Source organism: Patella vulgata, chromosome 4, assembly GCF_932274485.2.
Source record: "Patella vulgata chromosome 4, xgPatVulg1.2, whole genome shotgun sequence".
NCBI classification, from domain to species: domain Eukaryota; kingdom Metazoa; phylum Mollusca; class Gastropoda; family Patellidae; genus Patella; species Patella vulgata.
In genome coordinates this window covers 20,455,948-20,478,167 of record NC_065882.2, presented here as the reverse complement: position 1 = coordinate 20,478,167, position 22,220 = coordinate 20,455,948, and the positions used below count along the sequence as shown (strand labels likewise).

The window sequence follows — 22,220 nt, the reverse complement described above, 5'->3', positions numbered from 1 at the left end:
CATCGAAGTTACTGTATTCACGGGCTGTAATAGCTGGAAAACGCGTTTTCGCAGTTAAATTTTAAACATTCATGGAACTGGTACGCCTATGCATCATGGTACCATTTTAAGTTTACATTTATCTGATATTTCCAAATTTACCTTGGTAAGACGACACCGGTGAAACGTGAAACACCTTTCATAAAAAATTGAAAGTCACGCCATGATCCAAATGTATAAATAATGAATTACACCAACCATATTATATTTATCGTTGATGTTATACATACGTATACAATTTCACACACCGTCTTCTTTATATTATATATTATTATCGGCATACTTATTCAAAAAGGAAGTTGCTCAAATATCTTTTTTATTTTTACACATGTGACGGCGTGAAGGGGCATAATAGATCTGACTATTCATTTTACTCGTACAAACAAGTGAGGTGTTACATATAAATAGAAGACGTTAATACAGCTGTCTTAATTTCGAGGGGGGAGGGGCGCTACACTACACGGTAAGCTCCACTCCTTCGCAACTCGCAGACGACCGGCAGGTTCTGCCCCCATAACATTCATCGAGCCATAACGCCTATGGTACTGCACCTCTTTTCACAAGGCCAATCGTTATGGACGGCAACGCTAGACCATACTGTGCGCGTGACGTTCTTGGTTTTCTACATCTACGGTAGAGTTTAACGTGTGGGTGGGAGGGGGGGGGGGCACACCAGAGGACAGGAATATACCCCCTCTTCACAGTTCATGCAAGAGCCCCAGTGACATTTTCAGCCAGGGCCTCCATTCAAGCTAAATACGAGAGAGAGAGAGAGAGAGAGAGAGAGAGAGATGGGGTTTAACGTCCACTTGACACAAACTAGGTCATTTCGGGACTAACATATGGTTTTAATTTTATTTCAATAATTCGCTTGCGCGTAGGGGTCTTTAACAGTGGAAGGAAACCGGAGGACCCGGAGAAAACCCACGATGTTGGACAGGCGACCTTACTCCTTGTCACGTACAACCGGGGATTCGAAGCTAAATACGACCCGAATTCTTGCAGTCATACTCCCATAAAGTCACACGTGAACATCATTCCCACCTTTTCGAAAGGTAAAAAAAAGTCATAATATTTACCTGTCAGTTACATTAACCTGACCATTGTCAATCCAGGCAACAACAGCATCAGATTTAGGCTTTTAAAAAAAAATATACGGGCAAATTTATATGTGACAAGGTTTCTGTGAAAGTTTACGGTTATTTCTGGTTTTAACTGCCAAGAATAAAAACGGTATCGTGCTTATCAGTGTTCTTGATGGAAAAACTGAAGGCCAGAGATAGAAATCGCTCAATATTTGATCAGAAACTTTCGCACAAAATAACAAGCCCCTTTCTCGCATCTTAGCGTTTGCATTGCTCACTTAAAGTTGCAATTGCAAATTTTCAAATGTATTAAAATAAAGCCTTAAAAAAGATGGTATCAATAAACAGTCCTACCTTGTTAAAGAATAATCCTATTAATCCTATAATTCGCTATTGCCAGCTGAGAAATTGGCAAAAATATCATTTTTAACTTCAAATTCCAACGTTGGAAAATGGCTGCCCCATGTTGTCAATAGCAAAACAGGGGGGGGGGGGGTAATTGTGTTGTTATTTCCTGTGTCATAGTTTTTTAAGGGGGGAAAATAATGCCCATGATCATATAATAGTGATTTGATAACCTATTGAGCAAAAGACATAGAAATAATTATGTTTTGACTTTCTTAGAAAATTTGAAATTCTCGCTTTAAATGAACTTTGCTTTTAGAGACCAAGTGACAATTTTGATCTTTTCCTTGAGGAAATTTATGCTACCTAACAGTTTTGTGGCTGGTAAGTTTTTACTCTTTGGTTTTTTTTTTCAGTTTAACCAACCTTAAAAATGTTTAATTGTATTTAAGCGCACCCCACCCCTCCGCCCGATATGTTGTATTATCCTTAATTCCGATTGCTACAGTATGTATATTTTAACCAGATATTTACATTACCATTGATTTAGAATGTTACAAAGTTAGTAGTTTAGTTAACCTACCATCGAAGTGTCAGCAGAAAAACCAAGAGCAATCCATTTTTTCTCGTTGTTCAGTCTAGCTTTTATGGTAAAGTTAATGGAATCCGTTGCAGCATCAAAAAGCCAAGTAGCTTCTAGATTACAACTGGTACATTTAGATGGCCAGCGGCCGTTACATGATGTTGAAAGATCTTCACTCGCTGTTTAAAGATACATTATGTAAGATTTAGATAAAGAACTAGCCATTCTTGCTATAATAGTTTGAAAGTAGATGATGTAAAATGAATAATTTGAAAAGTTCATTCAAATTACTCTATTGCAAGTGAAGATATTAGCCTTTGAAGGTTTGAAAGACGTGTGCAATAATTTCAACCATCGTTCTAGTTGATCGAAGCTAAGTCTCGGTCCTCCATATTTGATTAAATCAAAGTATCGCTGAACCATTCTAATCTATTTAATATCGGAGAAATCTGATGCCATCGAGAGTTGATTAAGGCCTGGATCAGTTAATTAATGTCTAATTAATACTTTAGAAAACATTTCAGGCCTAAAGAAATATTTTATTACTAGGTGGTTTTGTATGTATAATATTATGCAATACTATGAACTATTGTTTCACACAATGCTCCCAAACGCAAAAAATATCGGCCCGTGTGCCGCGACTTACTGAAAATCAACGGAATGAAGCTATGGGAATGTCCAGGGCTGGCATGTCTACACGTGCTATTGCCAGAAACTTCAATTGTCATCAGTCCACTATTGTAAGGTTGGTGGAACGTGTTCGAGTTACTGGACCAACACGTGGCCGTCAACGTTCTGGTCCACAACGCGTTAGAACCCAGGCTCAAGACCGCTACATCCGGGTCACTCATCTGCGTGACAGATTCCGCCCAGCAGTCGTCGGAAGACAAGGACCAGTAAGTGCCAACACCGTAAGACGTCGTCTAAGAGAAGTAGGACTCCGTGTACGACGACCTTATGTTGGAGCTATCCTCAGGGATCATCACCGTCAGCGGCGTTTGATATGGGCTCAATGGCACCAGACATGAAGAAGAGTTGACTGGCAAAGTGTGCTCTTCAGTGGTGAGTGGCTTTCATCTTTATCACGTTGATGGCCGTCAACGTGTGTGGAGACGTCTTGGGGAACGTCTTGCAGACTGCTGCGTCTTTGAAACGAATCGATGGGGTGGGGGAAGTGTAATGGTGTGGGGAGGCTTCACATTTCATCACCGGGCCGCCCTACACATTTGCAGGGGTCGCGTTAATACTGTAGCCTACCGTGATGATGTCTTGTAACCAATTGTTGTTCCGATGTTTCGAGCGCACCCACAACTTCAGCACTTCCAACAGGATAATGCACGTCCGCATACCGCCCGTTTTAGTATGGACTACATGACTGCTAACAACATCAATGTCTTGGACTGGCCAGCCATGTCTCCGGACATGGCACCGATAGAACATGTCTGGGATGAGATTGGACGCCGTCTGTATCGGAGACCACAGATGCACACCATTGCTGCTTTAGAAGCTGCTCTTATCCAAGAATGGAACAGTTTGCCCCAGGCCTTCTTTCAAACATTGGTAAATTCCATGTGACGTCGCTGCACAGCGTGCGTAAGAGCCCGTGGAGGACACACGCGCTACTGACATCTGTGTCGTACATTTGGTTTTGACCCCTCTGACGTTGTACCGTTGATTACAGATTAAACATCCATAAGTGTACAAATGTGTTGTTATTGATGTCTTCCCATTTGAATATTGTTAACAATAAGAAGCAAAATAAATAAGATATGTTTACAGGATCATTTTGTTATACGAAAAACTAAGTGATGCGTTTTCCAAATGCACTCGAGTTATTTACAAAGCCACGCTATCTTTCGCTGATCAGGATCTTTTAAGACCACCTTGATGAATATAGATGAAAGTAAAACTTACATGGTGTTGTGGGTTGAATATCACATGATCGAATACAGATTTTCTTGGGAGACACAACGGGAGTTGTGGCATGTTTGGAGAAGGTTCCGTCATTGTTATAGCTACCACCCATAGCATAAAACATATATCCACACTGTGTATCAGTAAATTGGAAATCTTGAGTATCACCAGTATCACGTTTTCTTGTAAAACTGATAGTTGTTACACCATTTATCACATCACCAGTAACACCAGTTATATCATTCTTAGTATCTTGAGCTGGTAGACTTCTTGCAGTCATCCATCTATATAATATAATATATATTGTATAATCTGATCTATATCTATAACGAATAATAAAAACACAGAGACAAATTATCGCAACGCCCGAATTTTTATGCGTTCAAGAGAAATTTATTACGTACATTTACGTGAAGTTAATTTTTTTTACGTAATCTTGTCCACCATTATATACATGCGCCATATATATTATGAAAGCTAATGAAACACTAATTTTACTTTTCTTTTAATCGAAGAACACGAATTTGTACTGAACTGACCATGGGTTAAAGCATTTTGTCTGGAGCCACTCTACTTTGAGCGACATTTTTCGGGCATCGATTATTCTTTGTGAATGCAGCTGGGATACATTGGAATTGGAAAACTTTGCAGTTGCTTAATTCACGGGCTAGAATAGCAGAAAAATGCATTGGTCTCATTCCGTTCTACTCCACTATATGACCTGGGTTCATCCGCGAGGTATTCACGTATTCAAATTATCTACCCTTATCGTAGCTTGATTCTACGAACCAATCAGAAAACAATTTACAAACCAGTCTTAGGCTCATTGCTTACGGTCACAACAATATGACGGCATGTTTGTTGCAACAAGTTGAGAGTTACTTCCCTTCACTAACTACCTTTGTATTTAACTATTTTTGGGGATTGGTCGATAAAAATAGCACAGTCATCAATACGCGTCTCCCCCATGGATGAACCCAGGGGTTAGTGGAGCAGAACGGAATGGGACTACTTGGGATACCGAGGATGGAGGCCCCCATACCCCGCGACGATTGATTGGTCAGCTATATTGGACCACATCGAAGTTACTGTATTCACGGGCTGTAATAGCTGGAAAACGCGTTTTCGCAGTTAAATTTTAAACATTCATGGAACTGGTACGCCTATGCATCATGGTACCATTTTAAGTTTACATTTATCTGATATTTCCAAATTTACCTTGGTAAGACGACACCGGTGAAACGTGAAACACCTTTCATAAAAAATTGAAAGTCACGCCATGATCCAAATGTATAAATAATGAATTACACCAACCATATTATATTTATCGTTGATGTTATACATACGTATACAATTTCACACACCGTCTTCTTTATATTATATATTATTATCGGCATACTTATTCAAAAAGGAAGTTGCTCAAATATCTTTTTTATTTTTACACATGTGACGGCGTGAAGGGGCATAATAGATCTGACTATTCATTTTACTCGTACAAACAAGTGAGGTGTTACATATAAATAGAAGACGTTAATACAGCTGTCTTAATTTCGAGGGGGGAGGGGCGCTACACTACACGGTAAGCTCCACTCCTTCGCAACTCGCAGACGACCGGCAGGTTCTGCCCCCATAACATTCATCGAGCCATAACGCCTATGGTACTGCACCTCTTTTCACAAGGCCAATCGTTATGGACGGCAACGCTAGACCATACTGTGCGCGTGACGTTCTTGGTTTTCTACATCTACGGTAGAGTTTAACGTGTGGGTGGAAGGGGGGGGGGGCACACCAGAGGACAGGAATATACCCCCTCTTCACAGTTCATGCAAGAGCCCCAGTGACATTTTCAGCCAGGGCCTCCATTCAAGCTAAATACGAGAGAGAGAGAGAGAGAGAGAGAGAGAGAGAGAGAGAGAGAGAGAGAGAGATGGGGTTTAACGTCCACTTGACACAAACTAGGTCATTTCGGGACTAACATATGGTTTTAATTTTATTTCAATAATTCGCTTGCGCGTAGGGGTCTTTAACAGTGGAAGGAAACCGGAGGACCCGGAGAAAACCCACGATGTTGGACAGGCGACCTTACTCCTTGTCACGTACAACCGGGGATTCGAAGCTAAATACGACCCGAATTCTTGCAGTCATACTCCCATAAAGTCACACGTGAACATCATTCCCACCTTTTCGAAAGGTAAAAAAAAGTCATAATATTTACCTGTCAGTTACATTAACCTGACCATTGTCAATCCAGGCAACAACAGCATCAGATTTAGGCTTTTAAAAAAAAATATACGGGCAAATTTATATGTGACAAGGTTTCTGTGAAAGTTTACGGTTATTTCTGGTTTTAACTGCCAAGAATAAAAACGGTATCGTGCTTATCAGTGTTCTTGATGGAAAAACTGAAGGCCAGAGATAGAAATCGCTCAATATTTGATCAGAAACTTTCGCACAAAATAACAAGCCCCTTTCTCGCATCTTAGCGTTTGCATTGCTCACTTAAAGTTGCAATTGCAAATTTTCAAATGTATTAAAATAAAGCCTTAAAAAAGATGGTATCAATAAACAGTCCTACCTTGTTAAAGAATAATCCTATTAATCCTATAATTCGCTATTGCCAGCTGAGAAATTGGCAAAAATATCATTTTTAACTTCAAATTCCAACGTTGGAAAATGGCTGCCCCATGTTGTCAATAGCAAAACAGGGGGGGGGGGTAATTGTGTTGTTATTTCCTGTGTCATAGTTTTTTAAGGGGGGAAAATAATGCCCATGATCATATAATAGTGATTTGATAACCTATTGAGCAAAAGACATAGAAATAATTATGTTTTGACTTTCTTAGAAAATTTGAAATTCTCGCTTTAAATGAACTTTGCTTTTAGAGACCAAGTGACAATTTTGATCTTTTCCTTGAGGAAATTTATGCTACCTAACAGTTTTGTGGCTGGTAAGTTTTTACTCTTTGGTTTTTTTTTTCAGTTTAACCAACCTTAAAAATGTTTAATTGTATTTAAGCGCACCCCACCCCTCCGCCCGATATGTTGTATTATCCTTAATTCCGATTGCTACAGTATGTATATTTTAACCAGATATTTACATTACCATTGATTTAGAATGTTACAAAGTTAGTAGTTTAGTTAACCTACCATCGAAGTGTCAGCAGAAAAACCAAGAGCAATCCATTTTTTCTCGTTGTTCAGTCTAGCTTTTATGGTAAAGTTAATGGAATCCGTTGCAGCATCAAAAAGCCAAGTAGCTTCTAGATTACAACTGGTACATTTAGATGGCCAGCGGCCGTTACATGATGTTGAAAGATCTTCACTCGCTGTTTAAAGATACATTATGTAAGATTTAGATAAAGAACTAGCCATTCTTGCTATAATAGTTTGAAAGTAGATGATGTAAAATGAATAATTTGAAAAGTTCATTCAAATTACTCTATTGCAAGTGAAGATATTAGCCTTTGAAGGTTTGAAAGACGTGTGCAATAATTTCAACCATCGTACTAGTTGATCGAAGCTAAGTCTCGGTCCTCCATATTTGATTAAATCAAAGTATCGCTGAACCATTCTATTCTATTTAATATCGGAGAAATCTGATGCCATCGAGAGTTGATTAAGGCCTGGATCAGTTAATTAATGTCTAATTAATACTTTAGAAAACATTTCAGGCCTAAAGAAATATTTTATTACTAGGTGCCGCGACTTACTGAAAATCAACGGAATGAAGCTATGGGAATGTCCAGGGCTGGCATGTCTACACGTGCTATTGCCAGACACTTCAATTGTCATCAGTCCACTATTGTAAGGTTGGTGGAACGTGTTCGAGTTACTGGACCAACACGTGGCCGTCAACGTTCTGGTCCACAACGCGTTAGAACCCAGGCTCAAGACCGCTACATCCGGGTCACTCATCTGCGTGACAGATTCCGCCCAGCAGTCGTCGGAAGACAAGGACCAGTAAGTGCCAACACCGTAAGACGTCGTCTAAGAGAAGTAGGACTCCGTGTACGACGACCTTATGTTGGAGCTATCCTCAGGGATCATCACCGTCAGCGGCGTTTGATATGGGCTCAATGGCACCAGACATGGAGAAGAGTAGACTGGCAAAGTGTGCTCTTCAGTGGTGAGTGGCTTTCATCTTTATCACGTTGATGGCCGTCAACGTGTGTGGAGACGTCTTGGGGAACGTCTTGCAGACTGCTGCGTCTTCGAAACGAATCGATGGGGTGGGGGAAGTGTAATGGTGTGGGGAGGCTTCACATTTCATCACCGGGCCGCCCTACACATTTGCAGGGGTCGCGTTAATACTGTAGCCTACCGTGATGATGTCTTGTAACCAATTGTTGTTCCGATGTTTCGAGCGCACCCACAACTTCAGCACTTCCAACAGGATAATGCACGTCCGCATACCGCCCGTTTTAGTATGGACTACATGGCTGCTAACAACATCAATGGCTTGGACTGGCCAGCCATGTCTCCGGACATGGCACCGATAGAACATGTCTGGGATGAGATTGGACGCCGTCTGTATCGGAGACCACAGATGCACACCATTGCTGCTTTAGAAGCTGCTCTTATCCAAGAATGGAACAGTTTGCCCCAGGCCTTCTTTCAAACATTGGTAAATTCCATGTGACGTCGCTGCACAGCGTGCGTAAGAGCCCGTGGAGGACACACGCGCTACTGACATCTGTGTCGTACATTTGGTTTTGACCCCTCTGACGTTGTACCGTTGATTACAGATTAAACATCCATAAGTGTACAAATGTGTTGTTATTGATGTCTCCCCATTTGAATATTGTTAACAATAAGAAGCAAAATAAATAAGATATGTTTACAGGATCATTTTGTTATACGAAAAACTAAGTGATGCGTTTTCCAAATGCACTCGAGTTATTTACAAAGCCACGCTATCTTTCGCTGATCAGGATCTTTTAAGACCACCTTGATGAATATAGATGAAAGTAAAACTTACATGGTGTTGTGGGTTGAATATCACATGATCGAATACAGATTTTCTTGGGAGACACAACGGGAGTTGTGGCATGTTTGGAGAAGGTTCCGTCATTGTTATAGCTACCACCCATAGCATAAAACATATATCCACACTGTGTATCAGTAAATTGGAAATCTTGAGTATCACCAGTATCACGTTTTCTTGTAAAACTGATAGTTGTTACACCATTTATCACATCACCAGTAACACCAGTTATATCATTCTTAGTATCTTGAGCTGGTAGACTTCTTGCAGTCATCCATCTATATAATATAATATATATTGTATAATCTGATCTATATCTATAACGAATAATAAATACACAGAGACAAATTATCGCAACGAACGAATTTTTATGCGTTCAAGAGAAATTTATTACGTACATTTACGTGAAGTTAATTTTTTTTACGTAATCTTGTCCACCATTATATACATGCGCCATATATATTATGAAAGCTGCCAGTACAGCGCGTAACATAACTAGATGCAAAGAAAGCGTGGGTCCCTTGCTTCATGAAAAGCATGTTTGGGAAATCAGACATTGTTCACTGTCTGTATTTCACAATGGGGCCTCGACAACTCACTACAGCAACAGATGGTATGAGGAATGCTGGGATGTCAATGACGTAAAGCAAAGTGTTGAAAAGGGAGTGTTTCCTTCACTGCCCCCATCCTACAAAACTCTTTCGTATTCGGTTCAAATCAGCTGGATAAGGTGCTAAATTAAACGTGGTAGACACACTAGACCAATCATTCGGCCGAATCAATCGACGCCCAAATAGTGCGTCCAGTGTCGCAATGCCGTTATTTGTATTTGTCCGAAAGATTCGCTTGAATGAAACGTGTTTGAAAATTTCGCCCGAATTTTCATTCGCCGCGTTTATATCCGGTTCACCGAAGACATCGCCCGGTTGTAAAATTCATTAGCCAATCACTGATGTCGAGAAAGTCACGTGATTTTTTGAATACTAAATTATGTCGACAATCACGGAAACAACTAGTTGACATTATCTGGTGACATTCGCATATAGGCTTCTTAACCGCTAAGGCCTTCCCCGGCAAATCTTCGAACGAGATTGTTAAAAAAAAACCTGTGTGACTTGGCGACACAGAGGTACATCCTAGAGTGGGTTCATGATATGGAGTTGTCCTTCATTTGACTGTACGCTTTCACCGGTAACAGTTAGAGGTAATCCCAATGGCCAACAGTGCAAAAGAAAAATCCTGAACTGGGTTGTAGTCAGCTGCCCCCCCCCCAACCACAAACAAAGATTATTATTTAGTTGACAACATAAAGTTCCTGAAATGTAATGAAACACTAATTTTACTTTTCTTTTAATCGAAGAACACGAATTTGTACTGAACTGACCATGGGTTAAAGCATTTTGTCTGGAGCCACTCTACTTTGAGCGACATTTTTCGGGCATCGATTATTCTTTGTGAATGCAGCTGGGATACATTGGAATTGGAAAACTTTGCAGTTGCTTAATTCACGGGCTAGAATAGCAGAAAAATGCATTGGTCTCATTCCGTTCTACTCCACTATATGACCTGGGTTCATCCGCGAGGTATTCACGTATTCAAATTATCTACCCTTATCGTAGCTTGATTCTACGAACCAATCAGAAAACAATTTACAAACCAGTCTTAGGCTCATTGCTTACGGTCACAACAATATGACGGCATGTTTGTTGCAACAAGTTGAGAGTTACTTCCCTTCGCTAACTACCTTTGTATTTAACTATTTTTGGGGATTGGTCAATAAAAATAGCACAGTCATCAATACGCGTCTCCCCCATGGATGAACCCAGGGGTTAGTGGAGCAGAACGGAATGGGACTACTTGGGATACCGAGGATGGAGGCCCCCATACCCCGCGACGATTGATTGGTCAGCTATATTGGACCACATCGAAGTTACTGTATTCATGGGCTGTAATAGCTGGAAAACGCATTTTCGCAGTTAAATTTTAAACATTCATGGAACTGGTACGCCTATGCATCATGGTACCATTTTAAGTTTACATTTATCTGATATTTCCAAATTTACCTTGGTAAGACGACACCGGTGAAACGTGAAACACCTTTCATAAAAAATTGAAAGTCACGCCATGATCCAAATGTATAAATAATGAATTACACCAACCATATTATATTTATCGTTGATGTTATACATACGTATACAATTTCACACACCGTCTTCTTTATATTATATATTATTATCGGCATACTTATTCAAAAAGGAAGTTGCTCAAATATCTTTTTTATTTTTACACATGTGACGGCGTGAAGGGGCATAATAGATCTGACTATTCATTTTATTCGTACAAACAAGTGAGGTGTTACATATAAATAGAAGACGTTAATACAGCTGTCTTAATTTCGAGGTGGGGGGAGGGGCGCTACACTACACGGTAAGCTCCACTCCTTCGCCACTCGCAGACGACCGGCAGGTTCTGCCCCCATAACATTCATCGAGCCATAACGCCTATGGTACTGCACCTCTTTTCACAAGGCCAATCGTTATGGACGGCAACGCTAGACCATACTGTGCGCGTGACGTTCTTGGTTTTCTACATCTACGGTAGAGTTTAACGTGTGGGTGGGAGGGGGGGGGGCACACCAGAGGACAGGAATATACCCCCTCTTCACAGTTCATGCAAGAGCCCCAGTGACATTTTCAGCCAGGGCCTCCATTCAAGCTAAATACGAGAGAGAGAGAGAGAGAGAGAGAGAGAGAGAGAGAGAGAGAGAGAGAAATGGGGTTTAACGTCCACTTGACACAAACTAGGTCATTTCGGGACTAACATATGGTTTTAATTTTATTTCAATAATTCGCTTGCGCGTAGGGGTCTTTAACAGTGGAAGGAAACCGGAGGACCCGGAGAAAACCCACGATGTTGGACAGGCGACCCTACTCCTTGTCACGTACAACCGGGGATTCGAAGCTAAATACGACCCGAATTCTTGCAGTCATACTCCCATAAAGTCACACGTGAACATCATTCCCACCTTTTCGAAAGGTAAAAAAAGTCATAATATTTACCTGTCAGTTACAGTAACCTGACCATTGTCAATCCAGGCAACAACAGCATCAGATTTAGGCTTTTAAAAAAAATATACGGGCAAATTTAAATGTGACAAGGTTTCTGTGAAAGTTTACGGTTATTTCTGGTTTTAACTGCCAAGAATAAAAACGGTATCGTGCTTATCAGTGTTCTTGATGGAAAAACTGAAGGCCAGAGATAGAAATCGCTCAATATTTGATCAGAAACTTTCGCACAAAATAACAAGCCCCTTTCTCGCATCTTAGCGTTTGCATTGCTCACTTAAAGTTGAAATTGCAAATTTTCAAATGTATTAAAATAAAGCCTTAAAAAAGATGGTATCAATAAACAGTCCTACCTTGTTAAAGAATAATCCTATTAATCCTATAATTCGCTATTGCCAGCTGAGAAATTGGCAAAAATATCATTTTTAACTTCAAATTCCAACGTTGGAAAATGGCTGCCCCATGTTGTCAATAGCAAAACAGGGGAGGTAATTGTGTTGTTATTTCCTGTGTCATAGTTTTTTAAGGGTGGGAAATAATGCCCATGATCATATAATAGTGATTTGATAACCTATTGAGCAAAAGACATAGAAATAATTATGTTTTGACTCTTTAGAAAATTTGAAATTCTCGCTTTAAATGAACTTTGCTTTTAGAGACCAAGTGACAATTTTGATCTTTTCCTTGAGGAAATTTATGCTACCTAACAGTTTTGTGGCTGGTAAGTTTTTACTCTTTGGTTTTTTTTTCAGTTTAACCAACCTTAAAAATGTTCAATTGTATTTAAGCGCACCCCACCCCTCCGCCCGATATGTTGTATTATCCTTAATTCCGATTGCTACAGTATGTATATTTTAACCAGATATTTACATTACCATTGATTTAGAATGTTACAAAGTTAGTAGTTTAGTTAACCTACCATCGAAGTGTCAGCAGAAAAACCAAGAGCAATCCATTTTTTCTCGTTGTTCAGTCTAGCTTTTATGGTAAAGTTAATGGAATCCGTTGCAGCATCAAAAAGCCAAGTAGCTTCTAGATTACAACTGGTACATTTAGATGGCCAGCGGCCGTTACATGATGTTGAAAGATCTTCACTCGCTGTTTAAAGATACATTATGTAAGATTTAGATAAAGAACTAGCCATTCTTGCTATAATAGTTTGAAAGAAGATGATGTAAAATGAATAATTTGAAAAGTTCATTCAAATTACTCTATTGCAAGTGAAGATATTAGCCTTTGAAGGTTTGAAAGACGTGTGCAATAATTTCAACCATTTACTAGTTGATCGAAGCTAAGTCTCGGTCCTCCATATTTGATTAAATCAAAGTATCGCTGAACCATTCTAATCTATTTAATATCGGAGAAATCTGATGCCATCGAGAGTTGATTAAGGCCTGGATCAGTTAATTAATGTCTAATTAATACTTTAGAAAACATTTCAGGCCTAAAGAAAGACCTGCAATAGGCAGATTTAGCTCTTGCATAATGCATGTTTAAGATAAGACAGTATATTTTACTTATTCTTTATAGAACACGATGATACACTTTAGTAAGAAAAGGAACCAATACAACATACTTGACTCTACATGTATTTAAAACATTATCTGAAGATGATCTACGCAAATGAACTAACATGTTTATGTTGTCGGATACAACGTTTTATCGTAAGTAGTTAACATCTGTACGTGATCGGTTAATAATTACTGTTCTCTGCAAATACTGAAGATCAAATTTAATCAGAAAAACTAGATAACAGCAACTTTCGCCCGATATATTTTACTAAATATATATTTACCAAGGAAGTTGATAGAACTTGCACCTCTCTGTGGTGAATGACCATGATATAGCAAATGATCATGTTTATAAAATCCAGGTCGATCTCCAGATGCTGGTTTGTGGATATATTTAGTCTCATCTTGACCTTTTGCCCAAATAACATGCATCAAGCCAGATTCTATTGTGTAATCTGTTCTTTCAGTTCCTGAAGTTGACATTTTAGTTATAAATTATTATAGATTCCATGACACATTGATTACATACGATTCATATTCAACAGAAATGACCAAGATCAGGATAACACACGGTGCGCTTAGTTCAAGATCTCTGGGCACTGATCTATATAACGGACATTTAAACTAAGATCTCAGGGCAGCGATCTATAAGATGCTACATGGATATTTGAACTAAGATCTTGTGGCAACGATCTATGCGACGCTACACTTATATTTGATGTTATAGCAACGACCTATAAAATGCTACACGGATATTTCGTACTATCGCAATGGGATTACAATTTCGTTTCGTTATATTCCTTGAAATAAGAATGACTCAGTTGTTGCTGCAAAGTCTTTTTGAAAATAGTCAGTAGACGTTTACAGGGTGATTAACAGAAGAAATAGTTTGAAACTATTATCCATTATACAATTAGTGTAGTTCAAAACTATGCTGATAACCCACACGGCTTAACATCGCCGTACTTCTACCAAACGCAGGTTAATAAATAAGGAATGTATATTTACCAGTAATTTTCCTTCTAAATAAAATGGTAGTTTCTCCATTTTCTTCGAAACCAACAGCAGCTGTTAGACTCTCTGTTCCATCAAAGTCAACATCACGCTTAGGAGTGGAACGATCTCTGGTGTAGTAATCTCCAACTCTACTCAGTTGACCATTGGCTGATCCAATGATAATATCTGTACAATCCATAGGATGTCCTACGTTACCTGCAAACAGATTTACTGTGTAAAATTCAAATTTAAGCAAAATCGGAAATGCTTTTCTTTAAAAAATATGTACAAAAGTTGCTGATAGTTACGTCTCCCAATATAAAACTGTTCAAGATACATGTATTTAGTTCACAATGAATGTACAGATTAGTTTACCTCCTGTTCTATCATTGTTTCCACGGAAACCTCCACCAGCTGAATATCCTGGAGGGGGTACTGTTGCAGGACAACCTCCGCCACCACCTTCGGGTTCTCCCTCGGGTTCCCCCTCAGGTTCTGCAGTTGGTTCTGCATTTGGTTCAGTTTCAGGTTCTGGTTTAGAAAATGAAATTTCTTACGGTATTACTACAAATTTTATTACTGTCTTCCGTCCATTGGGAGGTCTAGCGACTTTATGCCTTCAATAAATCCGATCTATTTCGTGTTCACGAGCTATTATAGAATGCTGAATATCAAAATACTTCAACCTATGCGATCCCAATGCTTAAGTTTAACATCAATTTTAGCCGTCCTTTAGTTGAAAACAATAGGGCTCATTCACACCAAATATAAAAACATACTCCGGAACCAAAGGTCGTGGAACGCTGGAAATTAATATCATGACGCTTACAATTATAAGCGGATTGTTGATTGACATATCGACGGGCAGGGGCGACGACAGAATACATCCAAACTGAAATGTGCGCATAATAAATATTTACCTGTGCACGCCTTGATACATATTTTATTGGAAGATATCTTAGGTGTCTCTATATGTTTCCAAATAGTTTTAGTAGAGCCGTTGAAAGGGCCTCCTAAAGCATAGAAGAAGTAGAAGCAGTCTGAATCTGAAAATTGTTTATCCTCTACATCCCCTGTATTTCTAGCTCTCGTAAACTCTATACGAGTAACACCATTAATTACGTTTCCTGAAACATCTTCTACGTTCTGAGTTGTGTCCGTTTTATAGTGATGACCGGTTAACATCCTGACAAAAGACATAGAAAATTGACAGACTGTTTAGACTGTTATACTCTGTCATATCCACGTTGATTTGATGTGGACAAAGATTTTGTGATGTATTTTTACTGAAATGTTTATTTTTTACAAAACCTGTATTATTTGATTAGAACAGTAATAACTTATATATCTGGTATTTTTGTACAAAAATATAATTATCTGAAAAATTGGAAAGGTGGCGGCACAATTAACAGAAACAACTACATCTTAGCGTGATCAGACAGGGCAATTAAATTGCCTCGTAGAGTTTGGACATGAAAAGCCTGAATGGAAAGTACATACATGTAAATTTTCTACGTCAGTCGCATAGTGGCGCCCGCTCCCTCTTTGGGAGTCGCCACGGAATATTCAATAGCATAGCCGATAAGCCCACAAACTATATATGATTTCAAGGAGTGCCTGCGCCTTAAGAGGTTTTGTTGGTTGCAGAATACATGACTATATTTCAGACCCATGTGAGAAATGTACTTACAGATCTATGACTGTAACATTTCCGCTGTATACCCAACCAACTATAGCATCTGAATTGGTCTGTGAATTACAAATATTTATACTTTAATTCTTTTCTAAACAATCAGTTATATTTACATATGGAACATGTCATGATAAATCTAGTGATAGTGATTCGGATCGGTGGAGTGGTGACCAGGGGAGGGGTGTCGTTTGGTTTGGCGGTTCATACGGCATCTAGAGATTCCCCTCCCCCACCCCAGGGAAGCGTCATTACAAAATCATGCCCTCCTTACTGCGACCACGCCTCCATGTAGTCTCGAATATAAAGACAATGTACGGGTAAAGGCTGTTAAATACGGTACTCTTTCATCAAGTATGGATTATATTATCATATTAAAGGAGAGATCGCACATATATTTCGTTTAATAAAACTGGTTAATTCTGGTAAAAACTCTTGCATCCTTTTATTCGTATCTCAATCAACTTACCTATTTCTACTTATCAAGAAAAGTTCTGGCATTTATCTTGTAAATCAAACGCTGGCACAGTGATAACTTGCCTAATTTCTTTTTGTGTTTTTTTTTGTGTTTTTTTTTTGTTTCCAGCGAGTAATGAATTTATGTAGGTTATTGCTGCGTTTTGGTCTAATTACATTATGGCAAAGTTTACAAATGGAATGAAATGAAATGGTGTTTAACGCCCTACTGTTCTGCTCCGACTGGGCTAATGAAAACGGGGCAATGTTTACAAACGATATTGTATTACCGCTTTTATCTGGTCACACAAAGGTATATTGGAGGCGAGCGCTCATACAAATCATCACCAGTCCAATACAGCATAAAAATTACATTTACTTGTCAGTAGCTCATTTGAATATTCTTCGGGGCCATTTTGTATGTAATAGATTTGAAACATTTCATCATTATGGATGTTACTTCAACTTTCTAGAAGATACAAAATATTTCAAGTATGTTTGTTAAGTATCAATACTTACCATGGCTTTATCATCCGAGAAACCAATACCAATCCATTTAGCTTGTCCATTTAATGTAGCTTCAAGTGTAAAGGTAATTTTATCTGATGTAGAATTATAAACCCAACTTGATCTGTAATCACAACCGCTAGCTGTACAATTTTTAGACCATGATGCGCTACATGGTGTATCTGAAATTTAAATAATATACTAAAGAAATAAGACAGTATTCTGGACAAGTTATTGACTTACGACCAACTTTTATTAATCTACCCGATAGGATTATCACTAAGTTTTAAAAAAAGACAAATATTCCACCAATAATGAAAGAAAGCATATGCTATGGTTGGAGATGGACACTATATACTGTTTAAAGGAGGCTTATCCATGTACCACATTCTTTATATCCACACCCGGCCCCGATTTAAAGGGGGCGGGGCATCCATGTACCCCACTCTCTATATCTGCAACTGTTACCGATTCAAAAGCAAAGGTGAACTTTAAAGATCTCTAGCTATAAGTTAGGTGGGAAATTAATTTGGGCGAAATAGAGTCGACACAAAACAAAGTAAGCATACGATGGTTTTAACAGGAATTGTATTTATAAAATATTGTGGAAGTGGAATATCAGTCCAAACACAGTATTTCCAAAGATATGATGATGGATGTTTACGATGAGAGAAATATGTGCTTGCCAGCTTCTCTGGTCAATGCCAACGAGTGCTCCAAACGGTTTAGTATGGTCCACTGGGGCACAACAGAGAGAAAACAGTTTAAAACTTTCGCTCTACAAATATATCAGTATGAATATACTCGCTTGTCCAAAATGTTCATATGTAGGCAATCGTATCAAAACGAAACTGTCCGAGCAGCATATCCTCCACACCACATGTTTTAGCCCATCTTTATTATCCTGATTGGTACATAGTCTAGGCATATTAGGGGAGAGTTGATATCTAGAATGGAGCGCTATACAAAAAAGTTAACAATGTCAGCAGCGACACTACATGTAGATGATGCGAAATAAAATATATCTAACAACGGGTTATTTAACTTAAAATTTCTATTATTTTAATCTCTCAAATTATTGCATCATCAAAACACCTTTCAGTCCTTGTGATTGTTTGCGTTTAGAAAAATAGTTGATTGGCCTCCTGAAATGGTGGCTCTTCGATCAGAGACAGTGGTATCCGTTAGTTCTCCATTACTTTTCGACGTTTACCTTTGGTCTCGAAAACAATGGGGCTTCTCAATGGCACCCAGGTTTTGAACGTTATATTCTAAAAAAACGGTTGAACGTATAATATGAAAAATTACAAATCATTTTATAAACTTACATTTTGGACTTAGTATTAACTTTTAGAATCATTTCTATTTCAAATTGAGTTAAAACCCCTTGCAAACTACATTATTATGGAGGTTGAATTTCTAATATGAATGTCAGTCCAAAATAGTTAAATTTCACTCAGTATTTCCAAAGATATGACGAATTAAAAATTTGACAACATACTGCATCAACAAAAAATGCGATGTGGTCAATACTAGCCAATATCACTTATCAGTTCCGTTGAATCTTTTGATGAGTTATTTCTAATCCGATGATATGTTGATTTTATGTTCTTAATTACGTGTTAAATAATCGTTATGAGTACATTTTAGAGTGGATTAAGTTGTGTAAAATTTGATATTTTCCGAAAATAAACAGCGGCTAAAGCGGAGAACTGCACTGAAGATACAGCACAAAATTGTTGTGAATACCCAGTAATTTGATAAAAAAAACTCACTTTCTGGTTCAGGTTCCGTCTCCGGTTCACCAGTAGTCTCGGGTTCACTGGTAACCTCTGGTTCTGATTCAGGTTCACTAGTAGTCTCGGGTTCTGTTTCAGGTTCCCCTGTAGCTTTTGGTTCTGTTTCAGGTTCACCAGTAGTCTCTGGTTCTGGTTCGGGTTCACTGGTGGACTCTGGCTCGGTTTCGGGTTCACTGGTAGACTCTGGTTCTGTTTCAGGTTCACCAGTAGTTTCTGGTTCCGGTTTCCCTGTAGCTGAAAATCATTACAACATTACCAGTGTTGAGATATCAACATGCTATACAGTATGAAACTAAACTAGTTATTATGCAGTCAGCTTGCATTTGTATCAACGGGTGGGTACGGCGTATGCTCACTAAAGCCCCTGTCACACCATCATAGGCGTGGTGGGGGGAGGGGCCGAGAACCTGAAATGCCCGAAACAATTTCAGGCTGCCAACGGCGGCTAACCTCCCCCAAAGATAATTTGGAAAATTTGACGGCCGCAAACGCATTTTCCTAATATTCCAGCTCTTGAATACAGCAACTTCAAATTCTAATATGTAGTCTAACTTAGGTGACTCGAATTCCAATCAACCAATCAATCGTTAACAGTCCGTGGAGATAAGGTCGTCAGTAGAAAATTATGAAATTTAATTGCCGCAAACGCGTTTTCCTGCTATTCCAGTCGGTGAAAACAGCAACTCCAATGTGGCCCAAATAGCCTATCTTAGGTGAGGTATGGGAGCTGGAATAGCAGTAACTTCAAAGTTTCCAAACGTTTTTCAACCGAAATCATAATCAAAGGTAACTTGTTTTTTTCTGTAGAACGTTGATGTTCCGGCCTTTGAACACAGTATTGTGGATAATTTGGACGGGCTGTTAGACTAAATTGGTTGACTAGATCTGTAAGTACAACCGCTGGATGTACAACCTTCGGAGCATGATCATAGTATGACCGAAATTCATAATGAAAATATTAAAGATACATTGTCGGTCATTGTCTGGAGAAATTCATTCATAAGGTTACAGATAAATAACCAGGAATGTTGTACTAAATCGCATTACGGTTTAATGATACCCCTTTTTTTTAAAGATATAAATATTTACTGTTTCTTACATTCTGGTTCAGGTTTAGGCTCGCCTGTCGGTTCTGGTTTATGCTCCGGGTCGCCTGTCGGTTCTGGTTTATGCTCCGGTTCGCTTGTTGGTTCTGGTTTATGCTCATGTTCGCCTGTCGGTTCTGGCTTATGCTCCGGTTCGCCTGTCGGTTCTGGCTTATGCTCCGGTTCGCCTGTTGGTTCTGGTTCATGATCCGGTTCACCTGTCGATTCTGGTTCTGGTTTATGTTCCGGTTCGCCAGTTGGTTCTGGTTCGGCACTACCACCTCCCTGGCTACTTGAAAGTCCAGGCATATTAGGGAAGAGTTGACATCCAGCTTGGAGCGCTATACAAAAAAGTGAACAATGTCTGCTGCCCCAGTACATATAAATGATGGGTGTGTGTGTGTGTGTGTGTGGGTGTGTACATATATATGGCTTCGATTTAACTTACATTTCTATTATTTTAATCTCTTAAAAAATTACATTATCAAAACACCTTTCACTCCTTCTGGTTCTTCAGAGGTAGTTTTATGCTTTGGTTCTCAATTACTTTTCGACCAACCTCGTGGGTTTTCTCCGGGTCCTCCGGTTTCCTCCCACTGCTAAAGACCCCTACGCGCAAGCGAATTATATAAAAAATTTTTTAAAAAAACATGTTAGTCCCGAAATGACCTAGTTTGTGTCGAGTGGACGTTAAACCCCATTTTTCTCTCTCTCTATTACTTTTCGGGGTTTATAAAAAATTACAAATCCCTGTCCGTATACTCACATCGTGGTCTCCATCCAACTGCAACCCAGGATTTAGTAATAACTTTTAGAACCACTTCTAGTTCAGATACAGTCTGGAAATGGAATCATATATATATTGAAATTACACATTTACGTGTATTAATCCTCAATCTGTGACTAGTGATAAAACGAAATAGGGTTAAACGTCCTTCTGCTCTGCATCGACTGGGCTAAAGGAGACGGGCATACACCATACAGTGTGCTGTGTGGGGAATTTTGCCCGGACAGCGGCACTATGACCTACTTTTCTATCTAATACCAACTGTCAAACGTTATTTTACGTGCACGCCAATATGTACACGGGACCCCGGTTTTTCGTCCCATCTCAACGACTATACGTGACCCCTTGAAGAGGAACCGCCTCGGAAAACTTTCTTTGTTAACACAGGGATCAAACACGGGATCTCAAACGTTAACGAGCCAACTTCTGACTCACTTAGTCACGCGGCCCCTTGTTATAAAACCTAGTGTTTCTTGAGTCAAAAATTTGTCTACGATATCACCTTAGGTGGAAGCGGACGTAAGACCCCAGAAACGAACGAACGAGTCAAAGATCCTTAAACATACATTATGTAAGAGCTAAATCTGCTTATTGCAGATCTTTCTTTAGGTCTGAAATGTTATCTAAATTATTTATTAGACATTAATTAACTTATCCAGACCATAATCAACTCTCGATGTCAACGCTAGCCTGTGGTATTTATTTGATTATGATCCTATTTGCTGCTCAACTTTCATTCTTGATTTAATCATGAAATGGATAATCGAGATTATGTTTTTATCGTATCGACTTTAGTAATGATGATCGAGGCTAGGCCGAAATTTTAATCGCTTAATTCTCGGATCATAGTGGACCAATTTGACTGAAATTTTCCGAAAATTGCCTTTACATTATTTAGTTTTTAATTATTATAGTGAGAACTGCCAGCTCTTTATCTAATCTTCCATAATTTATCTTTAAATGAATTAAGACGATATCACGATCATTTATGAAAGGTTCATTATCTTGAACGGAAACCTCAAGACAGCCTATTTCGGTTATTTCTGATGATTTTGGCGTCGAATTTATATTCTTAAACTCGCTTTTGTGAACGTGCTTCCTTTGATATCTGGGACTACTCCTTTAATTATGAAAAATAAAAAAAAATATTTACAGGAATAGTTCTGTAGAATAATTTAAATCCAGGAGACATTTCTATCTCTGTATATTGAGTATAGTCTATCGTAGAATTTGTAACGGTGGATGCTGTAAAATATCATGTGAAATGCATTACAATATCAAATTAAACATTTCTCACTATGGATGATGTAAAATACCTAGTAAAATATGTTACAATATAGTAAATAATATCAAATTAAACATTTGTCACAATAG

General features: G+C 38.8%; 1 protein-coding gene across 1 annotated transcript in view; it reads right to left on the bottom strand.

The window, feature by feature from the left end:
- Positions 1 to 22,220, bottom strand: part of LOC126818480 (uncharacterized) — a 47,596-nt gene that overhangs the window by 12,532 nt on the left and 12,844 nt on the right. The window contains exons 7-24 of the mRNA XM_050545928.2: positions 22,000 to 22,091; positions 20,826 to 20,898; positions 20,074 to 20,400; positions 18,951 to 19,208; positions 17,188 to 17,357; positions 16,213 to 16,271; positions 15,443 to 15,708; positions 14,898 to 15,053; positions 14,535 to 14,738; positions 13,811 to 13,996; positions 12,935 to 13,113; positions 12,010 to 12,068; positions 8,945 to 9,228; positions 7,114 to 7,292; positions 6,182 to 6,240; positions 3,967 to 4,250; positions 2,053 to 2,231; positions 1,119 to 1,177 (exon numbers count right to left, since the gene is read on the bottom strand). Of these exons, the coding sequence (XP_050401885.1) occupies positions 1,119 to 1,177; positions 2,053 to 2,231; positions 3,967 to 4,250; positions 6,182 to 6,240; positions 7,114 to 7,292; positions 8,945 to 9,228; positions 12,010 to 12,068; positions 12,935 to 13,113; positions 13,811 to 13,996; positions 14,535 to 14,738; positions 14,898 to 15,053; positions 15,443 to 15,708; positions 16,213 to 16,271; positions 17,188 to 17,357; positions 18,951 to 19,208; positions 20,074 to 20,400; positions 20,826 to 20,898; positions 22,000 to 22,091 (3,073 nt within the window). The remainder of the gene's footprint in view (positions 1 to 1,118; positions 1,178 to 2,052; positions 2,232 to 3,966; positions 4,251 to 6,181; positions 6,241 to 7,113; positions 7,293 to 8,944; positions 9,229 to 12,009; positions 12,069 to 12,934; positions 13,114 to 13,810; positions 13,997 to 14,534; positions 14,739 to 14,897; positions 15,054 to 15,442; positions 15,709 to 16,212; positions 16,272 to 17,187; positions 17,358 to 18,950; positions 19,209 to 20,073; positions 20,401 to 20,825; positions 20,899 to 21,999; positions 22,092 to 22,220) is intronic.